This window comes from Perissodus microlepis, chromosome 23, assembly GCF_051167445.1.
Source record: "Perissodus microlepis isolate ML-2025 ecotype Zambia chromosome 23, ASM5116744v1, whole genome shotgun sequence".
NCBI lineage: Eukaryota > Metazoa > Chordata > Actinopteri > Cichliformes > Cichlidae > Perissodus > Perissodus microlepis.
Genome location: NC_140482.1, coordinates 16,334,715 through 16,362,465, shown reverse-complemented (window position 1 = coordinate 16,362,465; position 27,751 = coordinate 16,334,715). Strand labels below are relative to the sequence as shown.

The 27,751-nt window shown below is 39.5% G+C and overlaps 3 protein-coding genes across 6 annotated transcripts in view; 2 read left to right on the top strand and 1 right to left on the bottom strand.

Moving 5' to 3' along the window:
* The first annotated feature begins 3,091 nt into the window (after positions 1–3,091).
* On the top strand, positions 3,092–6,406 carry ccdc28a (coiled-coil domain containing 28A). Its single transcript, XM_084922033.1, has 5 exons — positions 3,092–3,679; positions 3,802–3,983; positions 4,118–4,272; positions 4,559–4,581; positions 4,674–6,406. Exons 1-5 carry the CDS (start codon positions 3,525–3,527, stop codon positions 4,726–4,728), a joined length of 570 nt encoding a protein of 189 aa, XP_084778159.1. The 5' UTR covers positions 3,092–3,524; the 3' UTR covers positions 4,729–6,406.
* A 355-nt stretch (positions 6,407–6,761) lies between these two features.
* Positions 6,762–19,540, top strand: ect2l (epithelial cell transforming 2 like). 3 transcript variants are annotated; one of them, XM_084922032.1, is made up of 21 exons: positions 6,762–7,342; positions 9,130–9,242; positions 9,357–9,519; positions 9,607–9,862; positions 11,255–11,489; positions 11,891–12,026; positions 12,173–12,338; positions 12,555–12,683; positions 12,782–12,874; positions 12,997–13,203; positions 13,443–13,546; positions 13,664–13,804; positions 13,885–13,971; positions 14,263–14,372; positions 15,159–15,306; positions 15,877–15,950; positions 16,045–16,201; positions 16,296–16,361; positions 16,535–16,623; positions 18,293–18,465; positions 18,557–19,540. In XM_084922032.1, the coding sequence occupies exons 1-21, from the start codon at positions 7,193–7,195 to the stop codon at positions 18,688–18,690; spliced, it is 2,931 nt and encodes a 976-aa protein (XP_084778158.1). In that variant the 5' UTR covers positions 6,762–7,192; the 3' UTR covers positions 18,691–19,540. The 3 variants fall into 3 exon arrangements, 2 of the variants coding, with proteins under 2 accessions (XP_084778158.1, XP_084778157.1); XM_084922031.1 differs by having other exon boundaries at positions 9,354–9,519; XR_014799466.1 differs by lacking the exons at positions 16,535–16,623; positions 18,293–18,465; positions 18,557–19,540 and having other exon boundaries at positions 9,354–9,519; positions 15,882–15,950.
* A 1,328-nt stretch (positions 19,541–20,868) lies between these two features.
* Positions 20,869–27,751, bottom strand: part of filip1l (filamin A interacting protein 1-like) — a 96,490-nt gene continuing 89,607 nt past the window's right edge. The window contains exon 6 of one of the 2 annotated variants that reach the window (XM_084921631.1): positions 20,869–21,718. In XM_084921631.1, coding sequence (XP_084777757.1) covers positions 21,500–21,718 — 219 coding nt within the window. In that variant the 3' untranslated portion in view covers positions 20,869–21,499. The remainder of the gene's footprint in view (positions 21,719–27,751) is intronic. The other variant, XM_084921632.1, reaches the window with a different exon arrangement.

Sequence of the window (27,751 nt, the reverse complement as noted above, 5' to 3'; positions counted from 1 at the left end):
TTTTTTTGCCTGATTAGTCCCTGTTTTGATCCTTTTTAGTGTGTAACAAGTGATGGGATACTCAGCATCACATCCACAGTGCTTTAATATTTCTACTGAAGAAAACTGAAGAAAAATTACTTTTTAAGAAATTCTCATTTCTTATCTCTTCCTCGTTCCTCTCAGCCAATCCCAGACTGCATGTGTTGTTTATGTGACTGTGTGCGTGTTGATCCCTGTCCTTGTATGGAAGAAAAATAGAAGACAAGGACGAGATGTCCAGCTCCCTCACACACAGAACATTTATTCATACACTAGACCGAGAACGATATAAATTTCATCTTTTTTTAATAGAAAACACTTGGGTCAAGTGTGTCTGTATTAATGAAGAAATTTGGTTTTTTTAAAAAAAAACGCATTATTTTGGGTTACAGCTGCAGGAAAGAAAACACACACACAAAGTGTCTTGCTTATAAGTCTCATGTGTGTCCTGTCACATTAGGGGACATGCAGTATCGAACACAGACGTATGCGGAGCATGAATGCAAACAACAAAACGTCCTTCATGCTTTTATTCCTGATTGATATAACATCAGTGTATACTCTGCATTGATTATGGGGCAGGTCCTCGGAGGGAAAAAAGAGAGAGACTTTTTATTTTAGTGAAGTAATAACTTCATAAAACATGGATAACTGAAATGAGGTTGTGTAGCTCTTCTTATTAAACGCAGTCACATATCAGCTTAACTGAAATCTGTTGCAATCCCAGACCGTAGCCTGTAACAGGGACAGTCTGTCTGACAGAATTCCCGAATAACGCCACATCGGGGAAAAAAGACTTGCTAACCTAGAATTAGGAATAAGAGCGAGCGTGTAATTAAACGAGTTGTCATTCATTTACAATCCAATGCATATTCAAGCAGGCGTGCACACGAGAAAAGAATGAACTGGCTGTAACTAGTAGCTAGCTCTCCAAACAGCACCTACACTGCAATTACTGATGAGAGATAGGTGCATGCGTGTGTGCATATATGTGTGTGTGTGTGGATCTACTAACTTAATGGCTGCGTGGACGCGACAGTCTAAATGTTTTCATCTGTAATGTTTTATCCCGGTTCAACTCACTCTGCCACTGTCACGCAGTAAACACACACTCGAGCAGCGAGGATGGAGGGAATGGGAAGAGGGAGAGAGAGAAAATTACCCACCAGCTCAAGTTCATTTTCCACGCCAGGTAGTTTTCCAGAATTCTGAGAATTTCGTTTCACTTTTTTTGATTATCGATTGCTGTGAAAAAACAATTATGAGGAAAGCTGATGTTGGAACTGGAACTAATGGAGAGGAGCTGGAAGGATTGAGCAGACTTAAAACAGCGCACTGGGCCTTTCCATGGGGCAATTGAGCTACAGTTTTAAATATAATAAATCTAGTTAATGTGCGTGAATGGAATATTAGCGTCAGCGAGGTTGATCTACAGCCTGTGTTTGCATCAACGCATCTACGGTGCGTCATTTCCTGAGCTTTAAATCAAGAGGGTCAAGATCAGAAAAACATCTGCGGGTTGCCTGATGTGTCACACAGAATTCAGCCCCAGCCGTTTAACAGGGGGCGGGGGTGAAAAAAACATCTTTTAAGAGTATATAACAGTCTGATATTTCAAATATCCTCATTGGGTCATTTTTTTAACTTGACCCCTTTGGCAGGAAGTTAGAGTTTTTAGATGCAAACTGAAATTCATTTTCTAATTCACATTAAGCATTTATCTGTTGTTGTTTTTTTCCCCTCTTCCTGAATTACCTTTTTTTCCTCTCTCTCTCTCTCTCTCTCTCTACTGAGTAACACAAAGGCCAGCTCGTCAATACAAGTGAGGGACAGCAATGCCATCACAAATGCCGAAAATCAGAAGAATTTGTTGGGTTTTTTTCTTCATTATGTGCCAGTAAAAGTGAATAAAATCAGCTATTAATGAAGCTATTCAAGACTAGGACTGGAATAGCATTGCATACACACCCCTAAACACACACACTCGGATGCTCACTGAGTGCAAAATATTTGGCGTTGCCAATAAAAAGTTGAATAGTCTGTCTGGAATTCAGTTAAGCGGCGTTTTTTAATTTCGTTTATATTTATGAAAATATGCACAATTAAAGTGTACAAAGAGCCTCTTTTCATTATGTTTATCAGCAAAGAATTCCTAATTAAGAAAAGGGGAGAGGCAGGGCATCATTATTAGGTGTTCACCTATCGCTCTCTTGTGGTTGCTTCACGCAACTACACCGGAGTCAAAGTAGAGGAGATGTTGCTTGGTGATGTTCCTGTTAGCTCCAGAGTTACTATAAAAACAGACAACTTTTTAAAAGCAGTTGACTCGCAGTCTTGTAGACATCTTGTCTTCTCGATAATCATGTCCATCAACGCCTCATCAGGGAAGCTGTAATATTTTTTTTTCTACCAAACTAACAGATACTAAAATGAACTATATTTCCTCTATATTTTTTTTTACTTTATTTTAGTTAGCTTTCCAACCTCACCAAATCAGTTCAATTATTTTTCCCTTTTTTGTAGTCTAGTTTAGTTTTAAGCTACCTATAATACCCATAGTTAGCTCACTCAAACGAAATTAATAACCGAGTCTGCAGAGTTATACTTAAAATAATTACATAAAATGTGCTTAATATAAAAAAATAACAAGAAAGAAAGAAGAAATTCCTCTTTCTGAATGCATAAAAACAAGCATTCACATATAAAACTTCACAAATAACAACTAAAATAAATGTTCTAAATTAATATAGTACATTTAAAATGAAATTAATTTTAAGAATGATATTAAATGTCTTGTAAATATTCAAGGAACAAATAGTACTAAAATCGGTGAGAGCATATCAAACTATAATGGAACGCAGCCCTGGTGGCCTCAGGAGGACTCTACAGAGAAGGTCAAAAAATTCATTTTATTCGAAAATAAGTATATTTGTGCTTTTATAAAGCTTCACTCGTATTTGATTGGCACCACGCTGTTGTGTAACACGATTTAGCATGTTTACTTAGTAATTTGACTGTGGATAGTGGCCGTGAAGTGTTATGGTTTGGAATTCGGCCCCAATCTGCTCCGTTGCGTCCTACCAAAACAGGAAGTTTTCAAGAGTTTGGACCTGCAAGCTAGCCACCTAGCCTGCGGGGTACATTCGGAAATTACTATGAATTTTCAAATGTTTTAATCTAGTGGACAACCTGTCACGAACAGAAGTAACGTATACCTTTCTCAGCTGCTACTGGGAGTAAATATATCTATCGGCTTATGTTTGTGCTGTGTGGCTTAAACGCCGTGTCAGAAGTTTGAAGGTTAGCCGAGTAGCTAGCTCCTGAGCTAGCGTTAGCTTAGTCACGAAAGCCATCGGTTTGTACGGAGCCTGCCTGCCCTGGCAGGCTGATTCTGTACAGTTAGCCACAGGGCTGGGCTTTGATTTACAGTCCAACCTGTCAGCTTTTCGTCTTTTACCTATCCAGTCCGGGCAGCTCACCAAGTGGCACCGTAACATGAAGTTATGGAGGAGCGGAAGCTAAAAAGAAAGAGTCCCAGGACTTCCACCAGCGCGGCGCCTCCGTCCGGTGGCTCTGGCCGGAAGAATAGCGCTTCCACTGGAGGACGGCACCTTGGCTACACGGGGACTCACTCCAGCCAAAAGAACAAGAGCAGGAGGTAGTAACAGTGTAGTTACAATGATTTAACATCTCAATATTTTTCAGTTTTACCCAGCATTAACCGAACTGGGGTTGTTGACTTGTATTCACTCTGCCTGTATTTGCTTCTGCCTGTTTTAGGGCAGTGAAGGATAAACCCAGGTATCAGCAGGGTTTGGGTGGTAAAGCTAGTCAGAACCAGGGCCAGGCAACACCGATCGTCCAGCACTCTTTTCTCACAGATGTTTCAGATGTACAGGAGATGGAGAATGGCCTGCTCAGTCTCCTCAACGACTTCCACTCAGGGAAACTACAGGCATTTGGTAATTCACACTAAAAACAGGAACGTTTTACCAGAGCACACACTGACTTTCATATATCCAGTAATAGAAATTATCCTATACACTTAGAGAGAGATATGATAGATACGGATAACTGAGGACTGTTTTTGTCTTAGGCAATGAGTGCTCTATTGACCAAATGGAACATGTGAGAGAGATGCAGGAGAAGCTGGCACGCTTGCACTTTGACCTCTATGGTGAGGTGGATGAAATGCCCGAGGATCAGAGGAAAACAGCCTGCGACACCAACATGGACAAGTTGCTCCTTAATGTAAGGCCACCGTGACATAACTCATAAAATATTCTTTTCATAGCCCGTGGCATGCTGCCTGACAGTTTAACAGTGTTGCCAAATAATCCGTTCACTGATGTCATGTAACTACTCAGTATCCCTGTGAGGATTTAGCTGCTTATCCTCCGGCAAGTGTTAAACTCTTAAAGAGTTTAGTCAGCTGGCTTCATGCTGAACAGGATAAAGTCTGGAATGTCATTCTGCAATCTTTTTTTTTTTTTTTGCATTTGTAGTGAAGTAAAACATGTTATTTTTTTCTCCACAGCTGGAGGAGCTGAGTTCTTCCATGTATCCTTTTGTCTTCGCCCTTAATAAGTTTGAAATAAGCTCACGTTTAACAGCTGCTGTAACTTTTGTATTTCTTGACATCGTTTCTCCAGTCAGAAACTGAATCTAGCCGACACACAAGAGATCCCGAGGACTGCGAGCGTGTGACTTCCGTCGTCCCAACATTTCTCAATCAAATTTGAGCCGACTATTTCATTTATAGTACCTATGGGGGTCTATAAGTATGGGGGGTTGAAACTGCCATAATCAGTAAATGCTAAATAGCTATATATATATATATATGCAATTAAATGACCCAAAATATAGTAAAAAAAAATAACAATAAATTGACCATATATGGCACATTTGCTTTAAGTTGCTTTTGTACTTATTTACCTTTATATTAATTTTAACTTGCTGACTTACACATTTGAAAGTTTTTACTTACTCATTTCCTCAAACATTTCTTTATGCATTTTTCTGTTACATATTGTGGCTGCCTTTAGCTAAAAGTCTGCACAATGAAGCAGAAATGCATAAACAAATGGGGAAAAAAACAAAAAAAAGTAAGTCTGGGGCTAAAAAAAAATTGAATATGCTTATATATACATAAATTATTAAGCATCCAGACTTCTTTACTAAGTAAATGCAGAAGCAATTTAAAACAAATATCTAATTTAACATTTAATAAATAAATAAAATTTCAGCAATGAAAGTAGTTTCTATATTTTTTCAATCTTTTTTGTACATTTAATGGCATATAATTCTTTTTTAAACAAATCATTAATTTATTTTTGATTTAGGTAGTTTCTATCCTTCATATATAAGGTGTCAGCAGTGTTGATTGTATGTATTGCAATGGAAATGGCAACAAAGCCTTCCCTGTTTGTACAGGGGGAGGGATGTATTGTAAGATAATCTAATAGGGATGCACCACATTACCCCCCCCCCCCCCCCCTCTTTTTTTTTTTACACAATAGCTAATATTGAATGGAAATCTCTCTGGTCTGATCTTACTAAGACAGCAGGATGTTAACTTACCTGAGCCGTGGCTGCATCCAAGGAAGGTTTGTGTTCTCTGAGATCTTTAGCTAATGTGCAGTATTCTGTATTTTCTATATCGGCTTTGGTGCATCCCTGTGTTGTTTAAAGCCAAGCCGTAGTGCGTTCACTCATTTCCAAGCAGTTTAGATTTGCAATACATTGCTAACCAAAGTGATACCATTCACCTGAAAGTGAAATGATTGTAAACTTGCTCCTTTGACATTAATCAGACGTATGTAGATCACTTGTGTTGCACTGATGTCCTCACAGTAAGAAACAGAGCTGGACTTTTCAAAGTCTAGGCATTAGTTTCTAATTGTTTCTCAGTATTAGAGCTTTAAACAACAGCATAGATTTAAAAATTCTTAAACCAGCCAAAAATAACATAAGGACCCGGTGAGTACTGAGAGTAGTATGTTAATTCCAGTTTGCGATTTTTGCATATGATTTTTGCTGAGTGGACTTGGTCCATTTCAGTATATTTGCACATACCCATGCGACACACAGCATGCACTGCACACGTTATCACTGGTGTGTTGTTTTGACGCTGGAGAAGACTAAACAGTCCAAATGTTGTCATCACAAACAAGCCTTAATTTAATCATTTTTTGCCTTATTGGTTCTAAACTTAAAGTGATTTTAGGTGAGTTTAGGTTTGGATTCAGAGTTTTGATAAGATAATTTGATGCTGCTTTGATTGTAAATCCTTTTTTCTTTTTCTTTTTTCTTGGACACTGTATTTTAACCTATGTTTTTGGGGTGTTTAACCTGTTTGTTTTCTCAATAAAGTTCTCTGTCTGAATTTCTTGGTTGCAGCTGTAAACTAAGATAATAGAGAAGTGAGTAAATAGGGTCATAACAGTACCTGGATTGGGGGAGGCAGAATTAATAGTTTTCCATTGTGCTCTTTTTCTATCCTGGTCTGCTTTTACTGTATTGGGAGTATGTTTGGGATCATTGGGATCATCATTGTTAGGTGATGTGCCACTTGTACAGGTTTCTAAGGGAATACTCTTTGATCCTCCAAGCATTAAAGTCTGAACCATGAATTAATTGCCAGAAAATGAAGTATTTATTGAAGCATCTGACAATTAAAAAAAAAACACGAAATAATGATAATTACATTTCCATATATGTATAATTTGTATAATATTTTTTCCAGACATTTTTTTGTTCCTTAAAAATGTATTGTGCAATCCTATGTAGGTTTTTCAGGGGGATTTAGGGGGTCACATTTATGATGTACAGGTCTTAAAAAAACATGTATCAAATATGCCACACTAAGCCTTAAGTGGTTAAGTATAAAGTTTGTGTAGCGTTAGATGCTTTCATTTGTGATTGCTTGCATGTGAACCCTGCGTGTTGAATTATTAATGTGCAGGAGGCACGGGAACGTGCTGTGTGCAGGAATGCAGGAATCCTTTTGTTGATGCGTCTCTAAGGTGACTGACTGCACAGAACAGCACAAGGGGCGGCCTGGCAAGTGGACACTTGGCTTAAAGACATCAATCTGGAAATAAATCGATCGGACTTTAAGTGAAGCGTAACTCAAGGTGCTTCCTCAAAGGTGTTTAAACCGTCTGTGCACATGGAGGCGAGCCTGACATCAGCCCCTCACTCGGTGAAGCGGTGGCAGCTGAGCGGGACGGACTATGAGCCGCAGCAGGCCGGCACCCTGCTGTCCGACACCCGCTTCAGCAGCTGGACTCCTCTGAACAACAAGCGGATCAACCTGCAGGTCAGAAATACTACGTGGGCCTTGGTAAACCCCCTGCAGATAAACTTTGTGATATTCTATTAGCAACAACATGTCACTGAAACCAGAGTTAATGCATTTCAGGACAGTGCAGGGTTTTATGAAGGCTACTGAATTCCTAATTTTGAAACTCCACTCCAACCGGTTATGTTGCGGATCAAATTGACACATTTCAAAGTAAAATAATCTACAAAAATAAATAAATAATTAAAAGTATTTTTTTTTAAATATGAAGCTTCTTCTGCTTGACTTAATAAGTTGCAATCAATATACGTTTGTAATACAAAAAAAAAAGAAAAAAAGAAACAGTCATGAAAAGTGAATTTTACGTGTAGGTATTTCCAATGTACAATAAAATGTTTTAATGTACATTTTTTTGTGAAAAACGAGCGGATATGTCCTTATTGAACCATGATCTGTGAGAGGTAAAGAACACAGGTGGACCAAATATTGATTGAAATGTAGGATTGGATTGCCCTGGATAACTAAACATGCCCGAGGTCAAATTGACCCAGGAGCATCATTACTGTATCTGAGAAACAAACATAACTGAAGGGTTAAAAAATAAGCATGAAACATAAAAAAAAACAGGGTGAAGTTAAATCACTTCTTTTAACACAGCAAAATAAGTTTATTCTTAGAGATGTGTTTATTAAATAAGGTAAACTGATTGTTTTTCCAATGGAGCCAGCATTTCTGTGTACATTGGTAGCTTGAGTATTTGACCATTAGAGGAAACTAATGCAATTCGAGGCCATACCTTGTATTTACTGCCCACACCTCTTATATAAAACCATCAGGAGAATTCTACTTTCATTACGTTTGTTTGCAAGAAATGTAATGAAAAGTAGCACCTAATATTTATCTTAGTTTATTTGAAATACTTGTGTATTTTGCCACAATCATTTCATTTTCTTCTCCAAAAGTTGATTCTGTTCATCTGGACGTAACGTTTTGTGGGAGAAACGTTTCGTCACTAATCCAAGTGACTTCTTCAGTCTCAGCTGACTGCAGGTTTCCCCAAATCTTATAAACAGTGCATTTGCATAATGACTGAAACCAGCCCACTGAGGGAACAATGGGCTGGGAGGTCAGTTCCTTAAGCGATTTACTGAAACGTGCAAACTTACATGGAAATACAGTATATAACACAAAAAACAATTCTAACAACCTTGATATTTGGTGTGACCGTATTTATCTTTCAGCACTGTCTGAACTCTCTTAGGCAGCTTTCTTGTTATGTCTTTAAGTAGTCTTCAGGAATAGTTCTCCAGGCTTCTTGAAGGATATTCAAAGCTCTTCTTCTCTCTTCTTCTGCCTTTTGTTCTGTTTTGTTCTGGAATGTTTTGTAGATTTAATTAAAGTTATGAGAACAAAGTAGCAAAGTGCATAAAGATACAATTTAAACGTGTTTTTTTGCTAAGTTGGTTATGTGTAGACACAACAGTTGTTCATCCCTTAAGTTAGGTGCCTTTTATATACTTGAATTTAGGTCAGTATTAAGTGGTTTAACAATCAAAAAGCATTCCTCTGAAAATGGTCAGGTACAAGGACTGGACTGAAAATGAGTGAAAAAGTAGCCAATGTCCAATAAAACTTTGAAAGACATGCAGAAAGCCTGGAGAACTATTGCTCAAGAGCACTTTAAAAAGTTACAAAAAAATTCTGGCTAATTGGAAGCAAAATATTAAGAAATGAGAGGTGGCTTGAGACTTTTGCACGCACTGAATGTGTCTATGTTGGTATCCTTTTTCCATTTTCCATACCAGTTATTTGAGGAGAGAGTGAATCTTGTGCTGCACTGGTTTGATCTGTGGACGGACAGACAGAGGAAACACCTGCTGCACTCTCTGCTCACTCGTTGCACCAAGTCACAGCTCAGGTAAAGTGGATTGTACACGTTTGTGTCCTAACCATTAATCTCAGCCTGAAACGGTAACTAGTAAAGTGTACACAGGTGCACAGTTCAAACTGGAAACCTCTGTAACCTCAGCAGGTACTGCCGGGATTTGCTGATTGAGACGGTTCCGGTCACTAAAGTGGACCTTACGTCGGTGCTGCCTCGGTTTCTCTCCCTGTATGTGATGTCATTTCTGTCCCCACGTGACCTTTGCAAAGCTGCCCAAGTCAGCTGGCACTGGAGGGTTCTAGCTGAGCAGGTGAGAAGCCCTGAAGAGATCTGAAATGTATTCATACATCTTAATTGGGGTTTTATGAAACAAGTTAAATCCTCTTCTTCTTTCTAGGACTGTCTGTGGGCGGGCCGGTGCATCAGACGAGGCTGGTTCCTTCCTTACACTCCTGGAGAAAAAGAGTTTGGTGCATGGAAAAGTCACTATGTCTCCTGCCTCTCCACACTTGACTGGCTCACTCCACGGGAGGCAGCAGAGATGTATGGGACCCTCAACCAGCAAAGCACAGGAATGACAGAGGAGGAGGAAGAGAGGAGGAGGGAGAAGAGGATCAGGCAGCAAATCAGAGAAAAGCTTAGAGAGGAGAAGAGTGAGTGGAAAAGAAAAAACAGAAAAATGACAGGGTGTAGAAACTATAGCAACACATTTTTGAGGTGGTAAAATCTGGGTCTGTGTCGTGGGGGAAGTATTCTAAGTAGAAAAAGCCAGACCTCCCTCTCCCCGGCTACCTCCGCAAGTTGTTCTTGGAGGATACCAAGGCAAGTCAGCTGATATATTCTCTTCAGTGTGTCCGCTTACCTGGCGGGTGATCATTGTACCACGACGCACCTGCCTACCAACTTTGGTGGTGGTTGGGCGTTAGCCCATGGGGCCTGGCCTTCTGTGGGCCCACCACTTGTGCTAGGCACTGTAGGGTTCTGGTGAGATGTGAGTTGGGCAGCAGTTGTGGGCAGAGATCCTGACGGTCTGATTCCTGACTAGTGAAAACAGCTCCTGGGACATTTCCTTTATAACTTTTTATAAATGTCATTACCAGCTTTGTGGGACTGAAAACAAATATAGAGACAAATCGAAAGGTTTCCTGTGTCTGAGTTCAAATCAGAATTGTGGATGTTCTGAACTAAGACTGCACTATTTCTAACTCCCTTCATGCACTTCATAATTCAGTGAGATGTGCCTGAATGGTTATCATCCATTAATACAGGGGTGTCAAACTCAAATACACAGTGGGCCAAAATTCAAAACTGGAACAAAGTCGCGGGCTAACATTAATATTTATTGAAAAAAAAAATCTTCCTCCAGATATAAGAATGAATCTTTTCTTATGGACTCAAATAAGTTTTGCTGGAAAACTGAATATGGAACAAGCAAAGCTTAATACTAAACAATATATATATTAGCTGTATAATACCAGTAGGCCAGCTCTAATAGTAATTTGGTATGGCTTCGCGGGCCAAATGTAATTAGGCTGCGGGCCAAATTTGGCCCGCGGGCCAGAGTTTGACACCTATGCATTAATAGGTTTATTTGGTTAATTCAAATACAGTTGGTTTGTTACTAGTAAGCGAATGGTAGTGTTTACTCAATCTTTTATTCTGTGTTTTGTCCTGTCTATGATCTCTTTCCCCTTCAACCTCTAATGCGTAATGGTAGGTGACTGCCCCTCCCTGGGTCTGTTGGAAGGAGGGAGTTCTTCATTCCCACCATCTCAAAGGGGGTCATTTTGGTTTTACTGTAGGGTTTTTACCTTTCAGTACAAAGCACGTTAAAGCGACTTATCTTATGATTTAGTGTTAAATACATAAACCTGAACTGAAGGAATGTTATTGAAAGTGTTTAATGAATGTGATTAATATATTTTATTGATTATCAAACAGTTCATCTTTGCCTTTCCAACTCATTGCTAAGCACAAAACGCTCCTGATTAGTAAAAACTCGCCCTTACTGGCAGATGCATGTACTGTATCTGTGATATCTGTAGGACTATCTGTGAGTGCCAGGAGACCCTGGGGCAGCTACACAAAGCCAGAAATAGCCAGAGGTGGAGGTACCCAGAAAGGGAGACGCGAGTCTGGCCTAACATTCGTCTCTCAGCCTTCCCTCTCCTGGCCTCTGAGGAGCGTTGGCTCTTCCAGCCACTCTCTCAGCCTGGAAAGAGGACAGCCCGCAAGTGCACCTCAGACCTGGGAGAGAGTCCAGGCCTCAAGCATTAGCAGGTGATTGTCTAACCACATATTAGATGAACCTCACTTAGCTTCAACCACAGTTAGTGGACTCTGCATTTTGAATCTTCAACAACTGTACCATTGTTATAAAGGGGAAATTTATCCCTGGAGACCAAAGCCATATTTGTAGCATCCTGTATACATGTTTATTTCTGTTGTTTAGTTTGACATTTTACAATGGCGTCTACTGGGAGTGACTCATTTTTGTAGCCAGCTTTGAGCGGCACTTCTTCGTGTTTCGGCTCTGGAGGTTTCAAAGTCTATTTTGAATCAATTGAAGTGTACAAAATACTTTATATACACTGAATAACTTATCTGTGAGCACATGTGAAAACATCTGTATAATATAATGTCACAGTATGCTGAAAGCAACATGCATTTTCATCTTTCAGCGAAACACTGATCAAAACCCGAGGAGCGCTGTCGTCTTTTATCTACAGACCTGCACAGCCTCACACAGTCTCTCCCCTTCACCTATCCGCTCCTGCCCTGTTATTGCTCATCTCCAACAGAATTCCTGCATATGAGGTGAATCCACATCATCATCTATTTATTTATTTTATTTTTTTCCTGAAACAGACCAGACATAAAACACTCCTGCGAGTGCAGAAATAAAATGCACAATGGGAAGATGAATAAATAACATTCCTCCCCGTCCGCTCTTTTTAATCTAGCTGGTGTTGAGCGGAGTGAAGCCCGGTGTGACTGCGGTTCTCTATGACCATAGAGGGACTCTCTCATCTCTGCTAACCCAGGTGGAGAGGGCTATTTCTGGGAAACCAGCTCAGAGGATTGGCCTGCTAGCTTGCGGAGGAACACAGGACATTCACCTGCTTCACAGTGAGACTCAATCACAATGAGTAAATTCATGTGCACACACTGCAGGAGTTTGTTCTGGACTAACTGGACTAAAGTCCTGTGCTGACATTTTGAAAACATTTTAACAAAGTGGTACCTGCCATTTTAATCCATTGACCAAAACTTAGCCCAAGAGATATTACTTCTCTATTACACTATTTTGCTGACCTACTATGTAATTCTGCCCTGACTTTTCAGACTCTAGCCTATCAGAGAAGACTCTACTGACTCCTGATCATAGGGAATTCTGGGAAAAACTATGTGGCATGGTGGCTCCAACTGAGGAAGGAGGAGGGATTGACATATTCTGCCCGCTGGCTGCATCTGGTAGCAGATGTTACAACACACACACTCTTCTCTCTAATCAGCATTTTCTCATTAACTTCAGCTCCCTCCTGCTTCGCCTCCTGTTTTCTCTTCTGCAGCATCAGGAGTGACTCTCCTCCAGAATCTCTCCACTTTGACTGGTCTGGAGGTTCGGGCACCGGTTGGTGTGGCCACCGGGAATTTCCAGAACAGTGTGTAACCCCTTAAACTTTGACCCTAAGCATAGGAATATTCCCCTCCCCTGTCATTGTTTCGTAGACTACAGTATCCCTCACAGTGTGTGTTTCTTTAAACATACTTCATCTTCTCCCAGTCCTCAGCGAGTGGTCTGACGGCAATGTGCCTACTGGCCTCTCAGAGAACCAGCCAGCACTCCCAGCCCTGCAGTATGTGTGTGAGGCTGTACTGCAGGGCTGGTGCACACAGGCTCATTGGATGGAGGAGGCTCTGGTAGAGCTGAGGAGCACCTTAGGGCTACAGCTACAGTGGACCAGCCTCCAGGCCAGGGGCCGAGCTCTGGGTGAGTTTCATGTACGTGTTGATTTGTGTCGTGGTGTAGAGGTAGAGCAGATCGTCTGCTAATTAGAAGTGCAGTGGATCTTTGGCCAAGATGCTGAACCCCTGGTTAAAAGGATTTAACTGTACAGAAAAGCATTTGTATGAATAAGGTGTTGTATGAATAAGAAACGTCTTTGAGTGCTAAATATAAATAGAAAAGTACTATATAAGTAGCAGTCTGGTTAAATTCCATTTTTCTAGGCTATTTTCTGTGGGAGAGAATCCGCCTTGATGAGATTTGTGTGTCCAGAGATCTCAGCGAGGCTCTGATCGAAGGACTCACTGCTCTGACCAGAGAGGAGGAGGTGGGAATTACTGTAGAGCAGTTTGTGTAATGCACAAGTTCAACAGAAAAAGAAAAAAGTAATTGGACATAACTCACATTAGAGTGTTTGTTTTTTAACCTTCTTTTACACCTTCAGACCCGACCTGTGGAGTTTCTTTCCATCTTTCTGAAAAACTGGAATGAAGAGAAGAAGGGACAAGAGGGTAATGGACAGGACAGCAGTGGAGCTGATGGTGGTTCACAGACATGCTTCAACGTGATACCTGATCTACCACAGGTGTGTCTGCTTTAAACTGCCCCTTGTAGTGGAAACTCAAGGAGAACAATTAATTCATCTTTTCTTTCTTTTGGTTTTAGATGGTTCTGGATTGGAGAGGTGCAGCTGCGAGAGAGCTGCACCACAGCGAGTGTCTTTATCTGGGAAAGCTGAGCGCTGTGCTGAAGGTATACTTTAGTTTTGTTTTGTTTTTTATCTGCAAGTGCCAGACCTTAACAATCAGTGGTAAAACAATATTCCTTCAGAACTAAAACATATATATACATCTGTCTAAGCAAGTCCAGAATACAGGTATCGATTATTTAATAAACCACACAAGTTGAATTTTAAGGGCAACCACAACCCTGCAAGTCCATTTTTGTCCATTTTGACACTTACAGTGTTTATGTTGACATCAGAGAGAAGAAAGCTTTCAGTATTTAGAAATATTCATTTGATATGTGTTGTCTGCGCTGAAGGTGTACAAGGAACCTCTCACAGCAGCTCTGAACTCCAACAGAGCCATTCTGAGCTATGCTGACATCCATGTTGCCCTCAATCCTGTTGCACAAATACTGGAGCTCAACAGGTACAAACAAATACACACACACACACACACACACGTATATATTTATATATATATACATATATATATATATATATACATGTAGCTGTTCCGAATGAGAGGAACATCAGGAAGAAGGAACACGAGAAGCTTGAGAAATACCAAGGGCTCAGAGAAGAGCTCGAGAAGATGTGGAGGGTGAAGGTAACAGTGGTCCCCGTGGTAAACGGAGCACTAGGTGCGGTGACTCCCCTGTTGCCAAAGTGCTTGCTCATAGGGGGTCATATAATTGTGCCTTGAGGTGACTGTTGTTGCGATTTGGTGCCATATAAATAAAATAGAATTTAATTGAATATGTAAGGTGACTTCAAAACAAGCCAAATCTCCACAAAACAGAGGTGGAAACGGTATCCACCTGACCTGGAGCAAGAGTCAAAAGACAAAGCAAACTGTCTCCAAACATCAGTTAGATCCCGGACGAGCCCCTAATTGCCGGCCAATGACAAGGATGTGAGACCAAGCAGGGTGTGTTGCCAATCATTATTTTATTCACTAAATCAAATAAATAAATAAACATGTGATATGAGGAGATGTTAGGATAATGAATGCTCAAATGAGTGAAATGTATGCATGCTGGTATTGGCACTAGTGTGAAAAAAACAAAACCTGGATGTGTCATTCCTCGAAGGGAGCGAGGGAAATGATGGCCTTCTCAGGCCACACAGGTGTAACACAGTCAACTTAACCACCCTTTAAGTTGTCTGTCTGTGTGGATATGACGCGGGAGACATGTTTGTGTGTACTTCACAGGGTGTTTCAGGCTGATTTACACGTGCGGCTACAGCAGTGGGGTGCAGAGAAGTGTATTGGAGATGTTTTCGTGAAGTTCTGCTCAAAACTTAAAGTCTACACAAACTACCTCAACAACTACACCACTGCCATCCACACCATTGATAAGGTAAAGCCAGTGTCTTTTTAAACAAACAACATTTGTTTAATCGTACATAACTTGAAATTTAGCAGAAATGGTTTACAAATCAATGCCATCATCATGTTGCATAGCAACCACCTACCAAAGGGCTAAAATAACCAATTTCTAGTATTTCTAGCACCTTTAACCTCTTATAAAAGCATGATATAAGCGTTTTCATTTCATGGCCAGCAGCACAAACAGGTCAAACATTATTGCAGTTTATAATAATTTTAATGGTACATAATGTATTCTTTGGGTTTCAGATTTGGCTAGCTGAGCGTTGAGAGTGTGTGACATTGTAGTTTTTACTCAAAAAGAAAATTAATTTTTTCTATTTATTTTGATTGAGGTTGAATTTTTTTTTTTATTGAGTAATCTTCCCTTTACGAAAGCCATGCAAAGTGGCTCATACAGGTACGAATAAAGGATACGATTAAAACGAGTTTGTTCTGGTTTACGGAAGATGCAGTACACACTATTGTTCGGCTCTAATAGTTAAACACAAAAATATATCTGAATTTAATTGTGGTGTATCTGTACATGTATTTGCGTCAGTGCAGGGAGAGCAAACCATCATTTCGAGCTTTCTTGAAGAGATCAGACAGAACACTTGCAACTCACATGCTGAGGTAAGAGCAGACACAAAGCTTTTATTTGCTATTATGCATACCTGCCTGCATGTATCAAACCACAGTGTTTCAAAGTACGTCTGTGTTTATGAAGCCTACAAGAGCTGCTGCTGTGCCCAGTGTGGAGGATGCAGGAGTATGTGACTCTGCTTCAAGCTCTGTCCTTGCACACACACCCCGGTCATCCTGACCACGCACATCTCCGCTCTGCCCTCAACACGCTGCTCCAGTTCAGAGAGTTCATACACAAGGTGACGCATGAACTGAGAGCTATAAGCCATGTAAATGCCTCTGTTGTGGCTGTGCTGGCTCTCCTCTTATGCATATGTACTTTGTTGTGTTCAGTTAAAGCGCACCTCAGAGGCAGACAGACTAATAGAGGAAACGCAGCGACAGATTCAAGGCTGTCCGGTAAAAAATACAAAAAACACACATAGCTCTTCCTCTCTCTTCATGCCTCTAACTCTGTAATAATTTATCATATATGCTCAAAACCATATATTTGTATATTTGTGTGTGTGTGTGTGTGTGTGTGTGTGTGTGTGTGTGTGTGTGTGTGTGTGTGTGTGTGTGTGTGTGTGAAGAACCTCAGTGAAGAAAACAGGCAACTAATAATGACTCAGGATGCTGCTCTGCACAGGAGCCCTGATGAGCAGATACCAGATTCTCTCAAGTAAAAACACCAATTTTCTTTCAGACAGCAGATGTATGACTAATATTTTTACATTCTTCAATGTTCACGATGCTACGTGCTCAGATTCAGACTATTTTGTAACCATGTGTATATTTGCAGTTTAATAATGTTCTTCTTTAGGTAACTTTGCATGCGTATGTACTTTGTCTGTTTCATTCAAATGCTTAGTAACACTTTTTAATACGGCCCACAACTGAGGGTGTAATTCCTTTGTAATTAAATGGAATTTCAAATTTAAGCAGACTGTAAGTAATTTTAATTAAGTATTTTAAGTATTACATAACTTCATGTATTTACGGGAAACAAAGAAGAATTGCATTGTAAGTAATTTTAAGTACTGTTTAATGTTTTGTTAATTTTGTGAAAAAACCCAACATCTCCCTGTCTTTCAAGCTAACTACGCTGCACTTTTCTGGGTGTGGACTATATTATGTGGTGGCTTAATCTTGCCTAACTTCCAGGTATTTTACATGAAACAAGACACTTCCTTTAAAAGTTATGTTTGAACAGTGATTGTGAAAGAGAAAAAAAAGGTTATACTTGGCTCCATTATAAGATAAGATAAGAAGAACTTTATTTAACCTGAGGGAAATTCTTTTGTCATACACATGCTCAATGCAGCAAGAGAGACAGAGAACAGAGGAATAACATATACAATAAGAATAGTAGTATACAGTAGGATAGTGCAAAATATAATATCAATTAACTCTAACGAAGTAACAATATAACTATATCCTGAAAAATAAATATCTTAGCTATCAGTGCAGGTGATTCTAAAAGTGACATAGTATTGTGCAATTGAATAAAAGAGAGTAGCAGCATATTATGGGGAGATGAAACAAACATTCGATGAAATACTGTTGGGTGATATTGCACGGTTTGAATGGGAACAGAATAACTTTGCTATTAATCCTCAGGAAGATCACCTACAGAGCGAGGAAGAATTGTATAGTCTTATTGTCACCGGTATGAAGGATTTTCTGTGGCGGTCAGTTCTGCATTTCGGAGCGATGAGTCTTTTGCTATGTGTGCTCCGATGGTCCATCATGGAGGCGTGCATGGGGTGGGAGGAGTTGTCCATGATACAAAGAAGCTTTTTAAGCATTCTCCTCTCAGACACCAGGTTCTCCAGTCTGACACCCAGAACAGAACCAGCCTTTTTAATCAGCTTGTTCTACCTGTTGGCATCAGTTGTCTTCATGCCACTGCCCCAGCACACCTTTACTTTTTATTGCTTTACCTTATGACATTTATATTGGTCAAATAAAAGAAATATTAGAATTAACTGAATTCAACTGAACAATAGAATGTCCATCAAGTACATCAACATAATGAATATTAAATAAAGAAAAAAATAAAGATGTAAAAACAAAAGACAAGTTTAATACACTCCATAGTACGTCCACTGAACTGAAAGTTGCAAGTTGGGAAATAGTGTTTGTTTTTCTGCAAAATTGCCATGACATTGCACACTACCTGAAATTACTTGCACAGTACTTACATTCACTTACAGTACACAGTATAATTACATTTTAATTTGAGATAAAATACTTTGAAATTCCATTTTATTACAGGGGAATTACACCCTTAGTCGCAGGCCGTATTATAAAGTGCTACCAAATGTTTTTGAACTAATCCTTTGCCGTAGGACCTATGAGCACGTCTGTGATGTGGGCCTCTTCCTGCTCAACAATGCTTTGGTGTTGACTCGGCAAAATGTGCGGCACACACCTTTCACGCTGGCTCACCAGAGCACGCACACATTTCTGGCCTCTGTGGCTCTCACCAGCCTGTCTGTGAGAGAGATCAGGCACACACGCTGTGAGTTTTTCAGTGTTTGCTGACCTCTAGTGGGTAAAATAAGTACCTTTAATTCTAAAGCTTACAACTTTATTCATGTATTTCTCTGCAGATGTGAGCCATGCCTTTGTCCTCGAGGGTCCCTGCCACTCCTGGGTCTGTGCCACACAGAGAGGCGAAGAGAGACGGCACTTCCTATCTGTGCTGCGTTCAGCTATAGAGTGTGCTTTGGCAGGACATCAGTGACAGCGAGGTTTGGAAAAAGACTGTTTGACTGTTTTTATGTCAAAAGGTTTTTGGAAACTAAAATTTATGAAGGAAATTCTATTTTAATGTCGTAGTTAAGTGTAAATATGTAGACCATCTGCCAGTGTTTATATTTAATTCATGCTACTTTTACCGTGACTGTATTTCTGGAGCTGGATAGTTCTAAAAATATGCAGTATTAGAAATCTCATATGTTTGCATTTATAAGATGAAAAATGACTCAGTACACATTTCTACACATACTTACATCTTGTGTAGCAGATGGCCGCCCCTCCCTGAGCCTGGTTCTGCCGGAGGTTTCTTCCTGTTAAAAGGGAGTTTTTCCTTCCCACTGTCACCAAAGTGCTTGCTCATAGGGGGTCATATGATTGTTGGGTTTTTCTCTGTATCTATGAAGCGCCTTGAGGCGACTTTTGTTGTGATTTGGTGCTAAATAAATAAAATTGTATTGAAATTGAATTGAATTTACATCTTTATACTCCATTTAGCGATACAGTTATTCATTAGACATTAGACATTTTCACACAGTTTCACATGCTGTCTTGACCTTTTCTTAGCATTACCAAGCAGAGCTGTATGTTGAGTCAGATCAGACATTAAACAGACTTCATCCTGCCAGCTCCCAGGTTCAGAGTCTGTGTAATCTCTGACTGGTGTGAGAAAAACACGGGTAACTGTCTGGAAAATGTAAAGTAGGCTGTTGCCTCAACTGATGTATTTCTGGTAGTTTTATATGATATGAGAAAGGTCTGATAAAGAACAGTGGTGCTCTAAGTCTTGTTTTTTGGTGTAATAAATGTAATACAGCATGAAAAAAAACACAGTCCAAAAGTTTCTTTTTTTCCCCCCTTTCTTATGTTCCTAAAATTTCAAAACATGCAGAATAACATGCAAAAAAACAGATTTTGTTAATCAGTATTTCTTTATTTTGTATTAAATTCTGTATCAAAGATACATTTATTAATGGGGGAAACTGATAAATAGTCCTTTCTAGCACATTTGTAAATGATTAAACTTCCAATAAAAACTATAAGAAATCATCCAAACAGCCTTAACGCAATAGGCTAAAGACAGAAAAGTTTATTTGCAATTTATGTTTCAGAAACTCTTGAATAAGCTTTTCTGGACATTGTTTGTAGAAGACAACAGGTAAGATAACAAACAACGGAAACAGAGGCCGATATTAGCAACCTGCCATTATATTGTCTTCATTTATGGAAAATGAACCACTACTTGTGGAGCGCTTTTCTACTCTGTTTGAGCACTTATTTACTTATTCAAACACACGTTCATAGAGCATTCTGCAACTTTCCTTTTTGCAACACGTGTTTTAAATGCTTCAAACAACAACCAGCCAATCCGAGCAGACAGTAAGGGAGTCGATATTTAAGCAGTGTTATTATATTACCTTAGTAACTACTCAAATAATTACTCATAGGAAATGTTAGACAAATCTGTTTATGATTCGTGTGTTTGAATGGGAAAAAAATGTCCCATTCAAATCAGATTTGTAATATCACCTAATATCGGTACCAGTATCGGTCTTAAAAATTCTATATCAGTCATGCTCTCATTGACAATACTGCAAAGTCTGGCTGTTCTTTCTTGTGTCCTTGCTTGGCTGTTTTTGTATGCAGCCAGTGTTCACAGTCTGCATCTTTTGCCACCTTTTCTGTACTGCGTCACAATTAATTAAACGTAAGCCCCGCATTGTGCAAGCTGCTGAACGTCGACCAATTAATAATACAAAATTGCTATTTCCCGAAAATCTTCCACATCATTTCTCTAGATTTTTAAATTTTGACGTATGTATGTGTGTTACCGTATGTATGTGTGTTACAATCTTCTCTGATCCACTCTTGTCTTGTAGTGAAATATCTATATGGTGTATGCAGTAGCCCTGCATGGAAAAACTGTTGCTCCTGCTGCACAATGGATGTACTGAAGGTATCACGCAAAGCTGCTTTTGCAGTTTTGCGTGAGTTAAAATGACCATAGTAAGGCAACATTCAATTTCTTTTTCTAAGCTAGCTTTTATTAAGTATCCATATGATCTGGGCTTATCGCACTATAATGTTTACTGGCTTTGACAGTTTCTCCTTTATGCTCTCAGTCGATAAGATTTTCTTTTTAGTCACATAGGAAACATTTCTCGAGTTCAAGGTATAAAAAGATTTTTATTGATAACCAAAAAAACCCCCCACAAATGTCACAATTTACACATAATCACTATGAATGAGCTGCATTACAACAGTTATATACCTTCAGTATGTACATTATTGTCACTTAAAAAATACAAACATGTTCTATCCTGCGAAATGAATAAAAGGCTGTTTCATCATCTGTATCCGACAACAGATAAAAAGTAAGCAAAGAGGAACCAAAATAGTCACAATACAAATAAATATTTCATTAAACAACATATAACACGCTTGCTGATCTAATGTTACGCTTCTTTTTTTTAAATTCTCAGTTCAATCACAGTGGCTTCCCCACATAAATCTGACAGAAAAAGTTATTTACTGGTTTGTAATCAGTGAATAATTAAATGAATCCACATTTAATGTACTTCCTGTGACTTGTTAGTTTTTGCAGTGCACACGCTGAACAGTTGCAGTTTTGCAGTCTTGAAAGCACCACAGATGAATCATGGGTCATGATGGATCTTCTCTTAAAGTCTTCATCAGTTTAAAATGATTGTTATCCTGTTTAATATATCAGCTAACTACGGGTATGTTTTTGGCGTCGACATACTGAAAGCTTTCCTCCTGAAGAGAAATGATTGATTTCACAGTCTCCGGTTTGCTAGATTTGGGTTGTTGTTGTGCGATGCAGCTGTGTGTGAGGCCTGCTCTTTCCCACCAGGTACGTGAGTCTGTGGCGGCTGACTCTTGCACTGCAGTCCCAGGTTTCCTGCTGTGCTGTTTGTCCCTTTCTGGGAGCAGAAGCCCTTCGGTTTGGGGATTCTTGTCGGTCCTGGACGTCGGAATGCTTCTAGAGGTATCTGCTGAGGGAACAAAGACAGATTTTTAAAGTCTCCATTATGATTAATAGCAACGACAATGCGGAAAGAAGTGAATACAGTAGAGGACTGCATGAAAAAGAGGTGTGTTTGAAGGCTTTACTTCTTTTCTGGCTGAACTGTGCCCATGAGCTCAGCAAAGACCGACTGTAATACCCATAATGACCACTAGAGGATGTCACATCACATTTTATGGACACACTGCCAAACTTTTGCTGCATGACTGCAGTATTTTTTGCTTGTAGCTTAAAAATATGGTAACTTGACATGAAATAGAGCAATTTTCAGTAAAGGAAAATGTTTCTACTATTTTTAAAATGCATTAAACATCCTTTCAGCAATATCACAATATGTTTAATGATACATTTAGACAGTTTTGTTCAAACTTTAATACACATCAGTGCTTCTTCTGAAGAAAACTGCAAGTATGGTGAAAGCTGTTAAGTCCAGCAGTTAATCAAATAAATGGTAACAGGTATTTTGAGAATGATTTGATGATCAAATGAAAAAAAAAACACCCTTTGCTGCAAACTGCTAATGGCCCCGATATAGTTCCACTTCATCCTGGTAATGATACCAACAGTGTAACTTGTGCTTAGAAACCAGTGCTTTTATATCACAGTCCTCATACGAGGGCATCTCATGAGACACATCACATTTCGCGTTTTCTTAAACAACTTACTGCTCCACTTACTGTGCAATCACTTTTAATGAGCATGTTTACATGCAGAGCAGCAGGGCAGCACACTGGGGTGCATCACTTTTGGATCGGTCCTTGCACAGTAGAAACTATGTCCTGTTTACAGTACAGTGATAAGATGTTTCCACAGTTATGAGGAACCTCAGCCACAGATGGCATACTCTGTAAATGTATTTGTAGCATGTTTATTTACTATTTGGCATTTCAAGAAACGGATACACTGATTTAGATAAACACTGCTGTCATCTAATGCACTTGTTTAAATGTGTAGTTTTTATGCTCAGTAGACTGGATAAGAAAGATGGATTAAGCCAGTGCTTTAAATCTGCATTGCTTCTAATGTTCAGCAGGGGGAGACTCCTCTGGTGGCAGAAGGTCTGACTGTAGAGACAAGGAGACCCAACGCCTCACTTGGGTCACTTTAGTATGCATTTTCCACCTGAATTGCTAGTTTCAAGTCTTATTTGATGCTGCATGATGTTCTTTTTGTAAACACTCAGCTCAGGACAACATAAGAAGATCTCACCAATCATGGTGCGATCCTCTTATCCATTAAACAGTGACTGAATCCCTATGTGGTGATAGTCAGCAAGTGGTTATCTTCTTTAGAGTAATCAACAAACAAAAATGGCACACACAGTACTGTGCAAAAGTCTCGAGCCAGCCCTCATTTCTTTGTATTTTGCCTCCAAGGAGCCAGACTTGGTTGTATGGCTCTCCAGGCTTTCTGAATGGGTTTCAAAGTCTTTCAAAGTTTTTCTTTCTGCTTTGTTTGTATTCATTTTAAGTCCAGTTCTATGGCGTTATTTTTGTGCCACTATTCTGAGCCCACGTAAAAAAAATTTGAGCGCACGTAAAAAAAAGTTTGCAGGTGCAAGTGTTGTATTTTGAGGAGAAATTTATTTTGAGCGAAGAAAAGCTGAATTTGAGTGAACAAAATTCATTCCTGCGTGCAAAAAATGTATTTCAGTGTTTGCTATTATCCACACATACACACAATAGCAGCCCCTCTTGCTCAGTTTTTGCATTTGCGCTCGCTCGCAATGTGTTGCTCGCGCTCTCAACATTTCAATACAACACTTGCACCTGCAAACTTTTTTACGTGCGCTCAGAATCGTGGCACAAAAATAACGCCATACAGTTCTTGCACCCATTTTCAGACAAATGCTTTTTTGTTTTTTTTTTGTTAAGCCACTTAAATGTTGATCTATGATCATGTTTGACAGACATAAAATACTATCTTTGCACCAACGAGTGGATTCCCAAAGAGCTATTAGCCAGGAAATAGTATCAGTGAAAGTGTCTATTAAGACGCCATTCTTAAGGAAGGGAAACAGGGCAAAAAGGCTGGTGTATACGCCTCCCCAGGGCCCGGACATCAACATTATCGAAGCAGTGTGGCATCGTGTTGACAGAGAACAGAACAAACATCCAAAGAAGAGCTTTGGATGTCCTTCAAGAAGCCTGGAGAACTATTCCTGAAGACTACTTAAACAAATGACAAGAAAGCTGCCTAAGAGAGTTCAGACTGGGCTGAAGAATAAAGGGGGTTAAATAACGACAAATATTGACTTTCAGGCTTGTTAGAATTGTAAAAAGCTCATTTTTGCCTCATATACTGTATTTCCATGTGTACTGGCTCATTTAAATAAACCACTGCACGTATTTCCCATTTTCTTAGTAAAATATAAAGAAATGAGAAATGCTTCAGGACTTTTACACACGACTGAGTTTAATCTTTTCACAGCTTTATTCTTCATTTTCCTCATTTTTCAAAAGCTGATTGGTACTGCAAAAGAATGTCTTTGTACTTTACATCAAACATCCCTAAAAGAGAACTGATATTAGGAAAGCCTTTTGAGATATCTCAAGCAAAAAAAAAAGTTTAAAAAGCCCTTTTCAGTCCAGGCCTCTTAACTTTTTTTATCTGGAGTTCACTGGAGTCAGAAATAAAAACCGAAACCGTCTCTTTGTATGAAAGTGTCATCGATCTGGTATCCTTTTCTCCAGCCCAGTGAAAGTTTTCAGTATTTCCACGAGTTTCATCACTTCACCGATATTATTCCCTGCCGAGCTCCAAACCTCTTGCTGTGACTTAGGAGAAGCGCTCGTGAGGTTTAGAGAATTAAGAAATATTCAGTGAACTACAGCCTTAAATATTCATACGGGGGTATAAATTTCAGAATAAGTAGGGCCTCATGCTTCGGCGGAGCTAATGGTCCAGAAAATCTGACCCACGTCATGGGAGTGCTGTTGATTTTACATGGAGAGAGACCTTAATGTGCGGCTTTGTCCTCTCATATATCAGCGGTACAGCAGGAGTTCAGCTGAGTACTTCCTCCTCTGCCCCACACTCTGCACCAGCACAGCTGTTTCTGTGGCAACCAAACACGAGGTTTGTTTTGGTGCTTGCGTTGCGGTGGGAGAGAGGCTTGCTTTCACAATGTCTGCACTCTCACACTCACGAAGCCTTTTGTTTAGACAAAACCCCAGTACTGCTGTTTATTAAGGGTCAAGGTGGGCTAAAGCACGGAGATCTGCTCTCTTTGTTCGCGCCGTGGTAATCGTTCAATTTTCCTGTCCCTGGCTGATTGATATCAGTAGCTGATTGTTCAAAAGTCACATCAGGATGTCTGGCATTTTTGATGTTTTCTTTCACCCCTGAACAACTCTGCTCTTAATCAGCAGTATCATTGTGAGCTTAGTGTGATTACAGCTCCGCTCTCGCCCAGCAGAAGGGAGCATTGCTGCAGGCTTTTAAATGAAATAGCCTTCCAGTGTGTCACATGATACTCATTCTCCCAGTCTGGCTGGGATACCGTGCACAGATCTGTCTTCCTTGGCTGAACCAGATGAGTTTTATGAATCGAATAAGTTTAAAGTGAGTCAGGGGGTAATTAAGGTCGCAGACAGTAATCCCAGCTGCTGGATGCTTTTCTCAAGGAGAGGTCTAATGAATAGCATCTTGTTTAGCCCCTGCATCGTTTCATCACACCCAGGCGAGCTTTGGATCTGGTTTCCACAGCTGCGCTCCTTCTCACTCATTGGATTTAATGCTTGATTTAATCATCGCCTCGTTGCCACACCGGCTCGTCTGCCTTTGGGTCAGGTTCAACAGTTTTCCTGCAGTACTTGCCTCGCTCCATGAAAAATCAAAGTATGAGTTTGTAATTCATTAAAGTGTATTAGTTTTTAATGGTTATTGGTAAAATGTAAGACTTTGGGTAAAGAGGAAGGCTCAGGGATGGAAAGAAGAGCAATGAAGTTGCTCAAATTTGTCTTTCTACCCCTTACAACACTTAATTTGTTGCCCTACTTGTTAACAAAGGTGTGAATCACCTAACAATTAAAGTATGGATCTGGTGGCTTTGATCCAGCTGGAAATACAGAGTAAAATAATTAAGATTCTTTGAGTGTGTTTGATTTTAAACAAGCCAATCGTATGATGTAATTCTAGTTTTAGGTTTATGCGTGCATAAAATGCCACTGCGATGAGGAAAGCCCATCTGAGGCGTTCATTATCTTTTCCTTAAGACATGAAATTAATTACCTTTTCCTCTTGCATCCTTTCATTATTGCCTTTCAATCAACCTCCCCTCCCCGACCATCCAGTTCTGACCTTTGGTACAGATTTAACGTGAAGTGAAACGCACGTACGAGGTAACATTTTCAGTCCATGTGGAAGAATGCATATACATAGAAAACATTTGTAGGCTATACAGATGACTCATCTCAAAGGACGTGATTCATGGGAGAAAAGAAAATAAACGTTTTGGTTTTCTACCCAGTCAAAGGCACGCTCGGTAAAAAGAACTTTCAACGAATACGTTTGTGTTCCTGTGACCCAAACACAGTATCAGGTTTTCTGAAGGGGTTTTGTGATGTTTACAGTATGTTTCCTGGAGTGCATTATTCAGTTGCTATGCTCATAACATTGGGAAATAAAGGCAGTTTTTTTCCCTCTATTTCCACCACTTTAAAAGTTTTAGGATTTTCTTTGTCACGCCGCATGTTTGGATGAACATCGTCCACTTTTAGTGCAGTGCCCTCTGGTCCCAGTGCTTAGAGGTGGGTGCGTCTTCCTCTCACAGTAGTGAGCAGCAGTGCTGTCTTCACCTCCTACAGTTCACACCCAACTTCATACAGCACCGCTGCATACAGGTAGGCACAACAAAGGGCCTCCACTCAGGAGCAGCTACAGTAGTTTTTGTTCACTGAACATTTTTGGGCCAGATTTATGAAAACACTGAACCAGTGCAAACTGGGTTTTAGGTATAAAAAAAACAAAAAAACAAGTGCTGTGTTGGTATTTCCAACAAGAGCACCATGAGAAGGTATGAGGTGTAAACTCACAGATTTTTGTGACAGACAAAGTATAAGGAGGAGAATATTTAAATTGGACTCTGATTCACCGATGTTTGTGATCTGTAATTTACTGCTAATTGTGCCGATACTGAATGCTGACAAAAAGGATGTCTTTTATTTTATTTTATTTTTTTTTTGTGCTTCATATTGAAATTAAATACCTGCGCCTGTATTTTGAACACAGCACAACTTTTATAAAACTAAAACTAAAGACACTTTGCACTAACAAGCTAGTTACCCCGTTTAGTTAATCTGGCTCTTTATAAGTAATTTTGTTCAATGATGTTGAAGTATTTAACAATTATCCTAAATGTTAACCTGGTCAATGGCATGTTAGCATTACCTGTTTAACTATTACCTAATAGTTAAACATTACCTGTTTAACTATTAGCAGTTACCCAATAGCCACATTAGCTGTGAGGATCAGCAAGTAGCGGCTAGCAGTTAGAGCTATATTTTCAGTCCTGCCCATTTGTAACATATATAGGCAGATGTTAACTTAGTAAGATAACGCAATTGTTTGTGTCTAAAAACTGTTGTTTCTCTTACAGTCCCAGATTAAGTCTGAGAAAAGTTTACCTCCTGGTATGGGCAACCATACCAACTGCTAAGCACAGGACTACCTCAGATAACCTAGACATACTGTGGTCTTTTTAAAAAACTTTTTTGTTTGTTTTTCTTTACTACTTAAGAGAATATTAAAATAGTTTTAATATGTATAAGTTATGATTATATTACTATATTTTTTGCACTATGTCGGACAACTTAGACTGTTATTATTAATGTAAAGTTTTTGTATTGTTGTAATCTTTTTTTTTTAAAAAAAAAAAAACATTGCTCGTTATAGTTTACCCTAAATTTGCAGTAGATAATTTTCCAGATTTCTTTTTTTTAGATTTTTTTTTTCAGAATTGTACTTTACATCTTCTTTCAACTGCTCCCTATAAGGACTG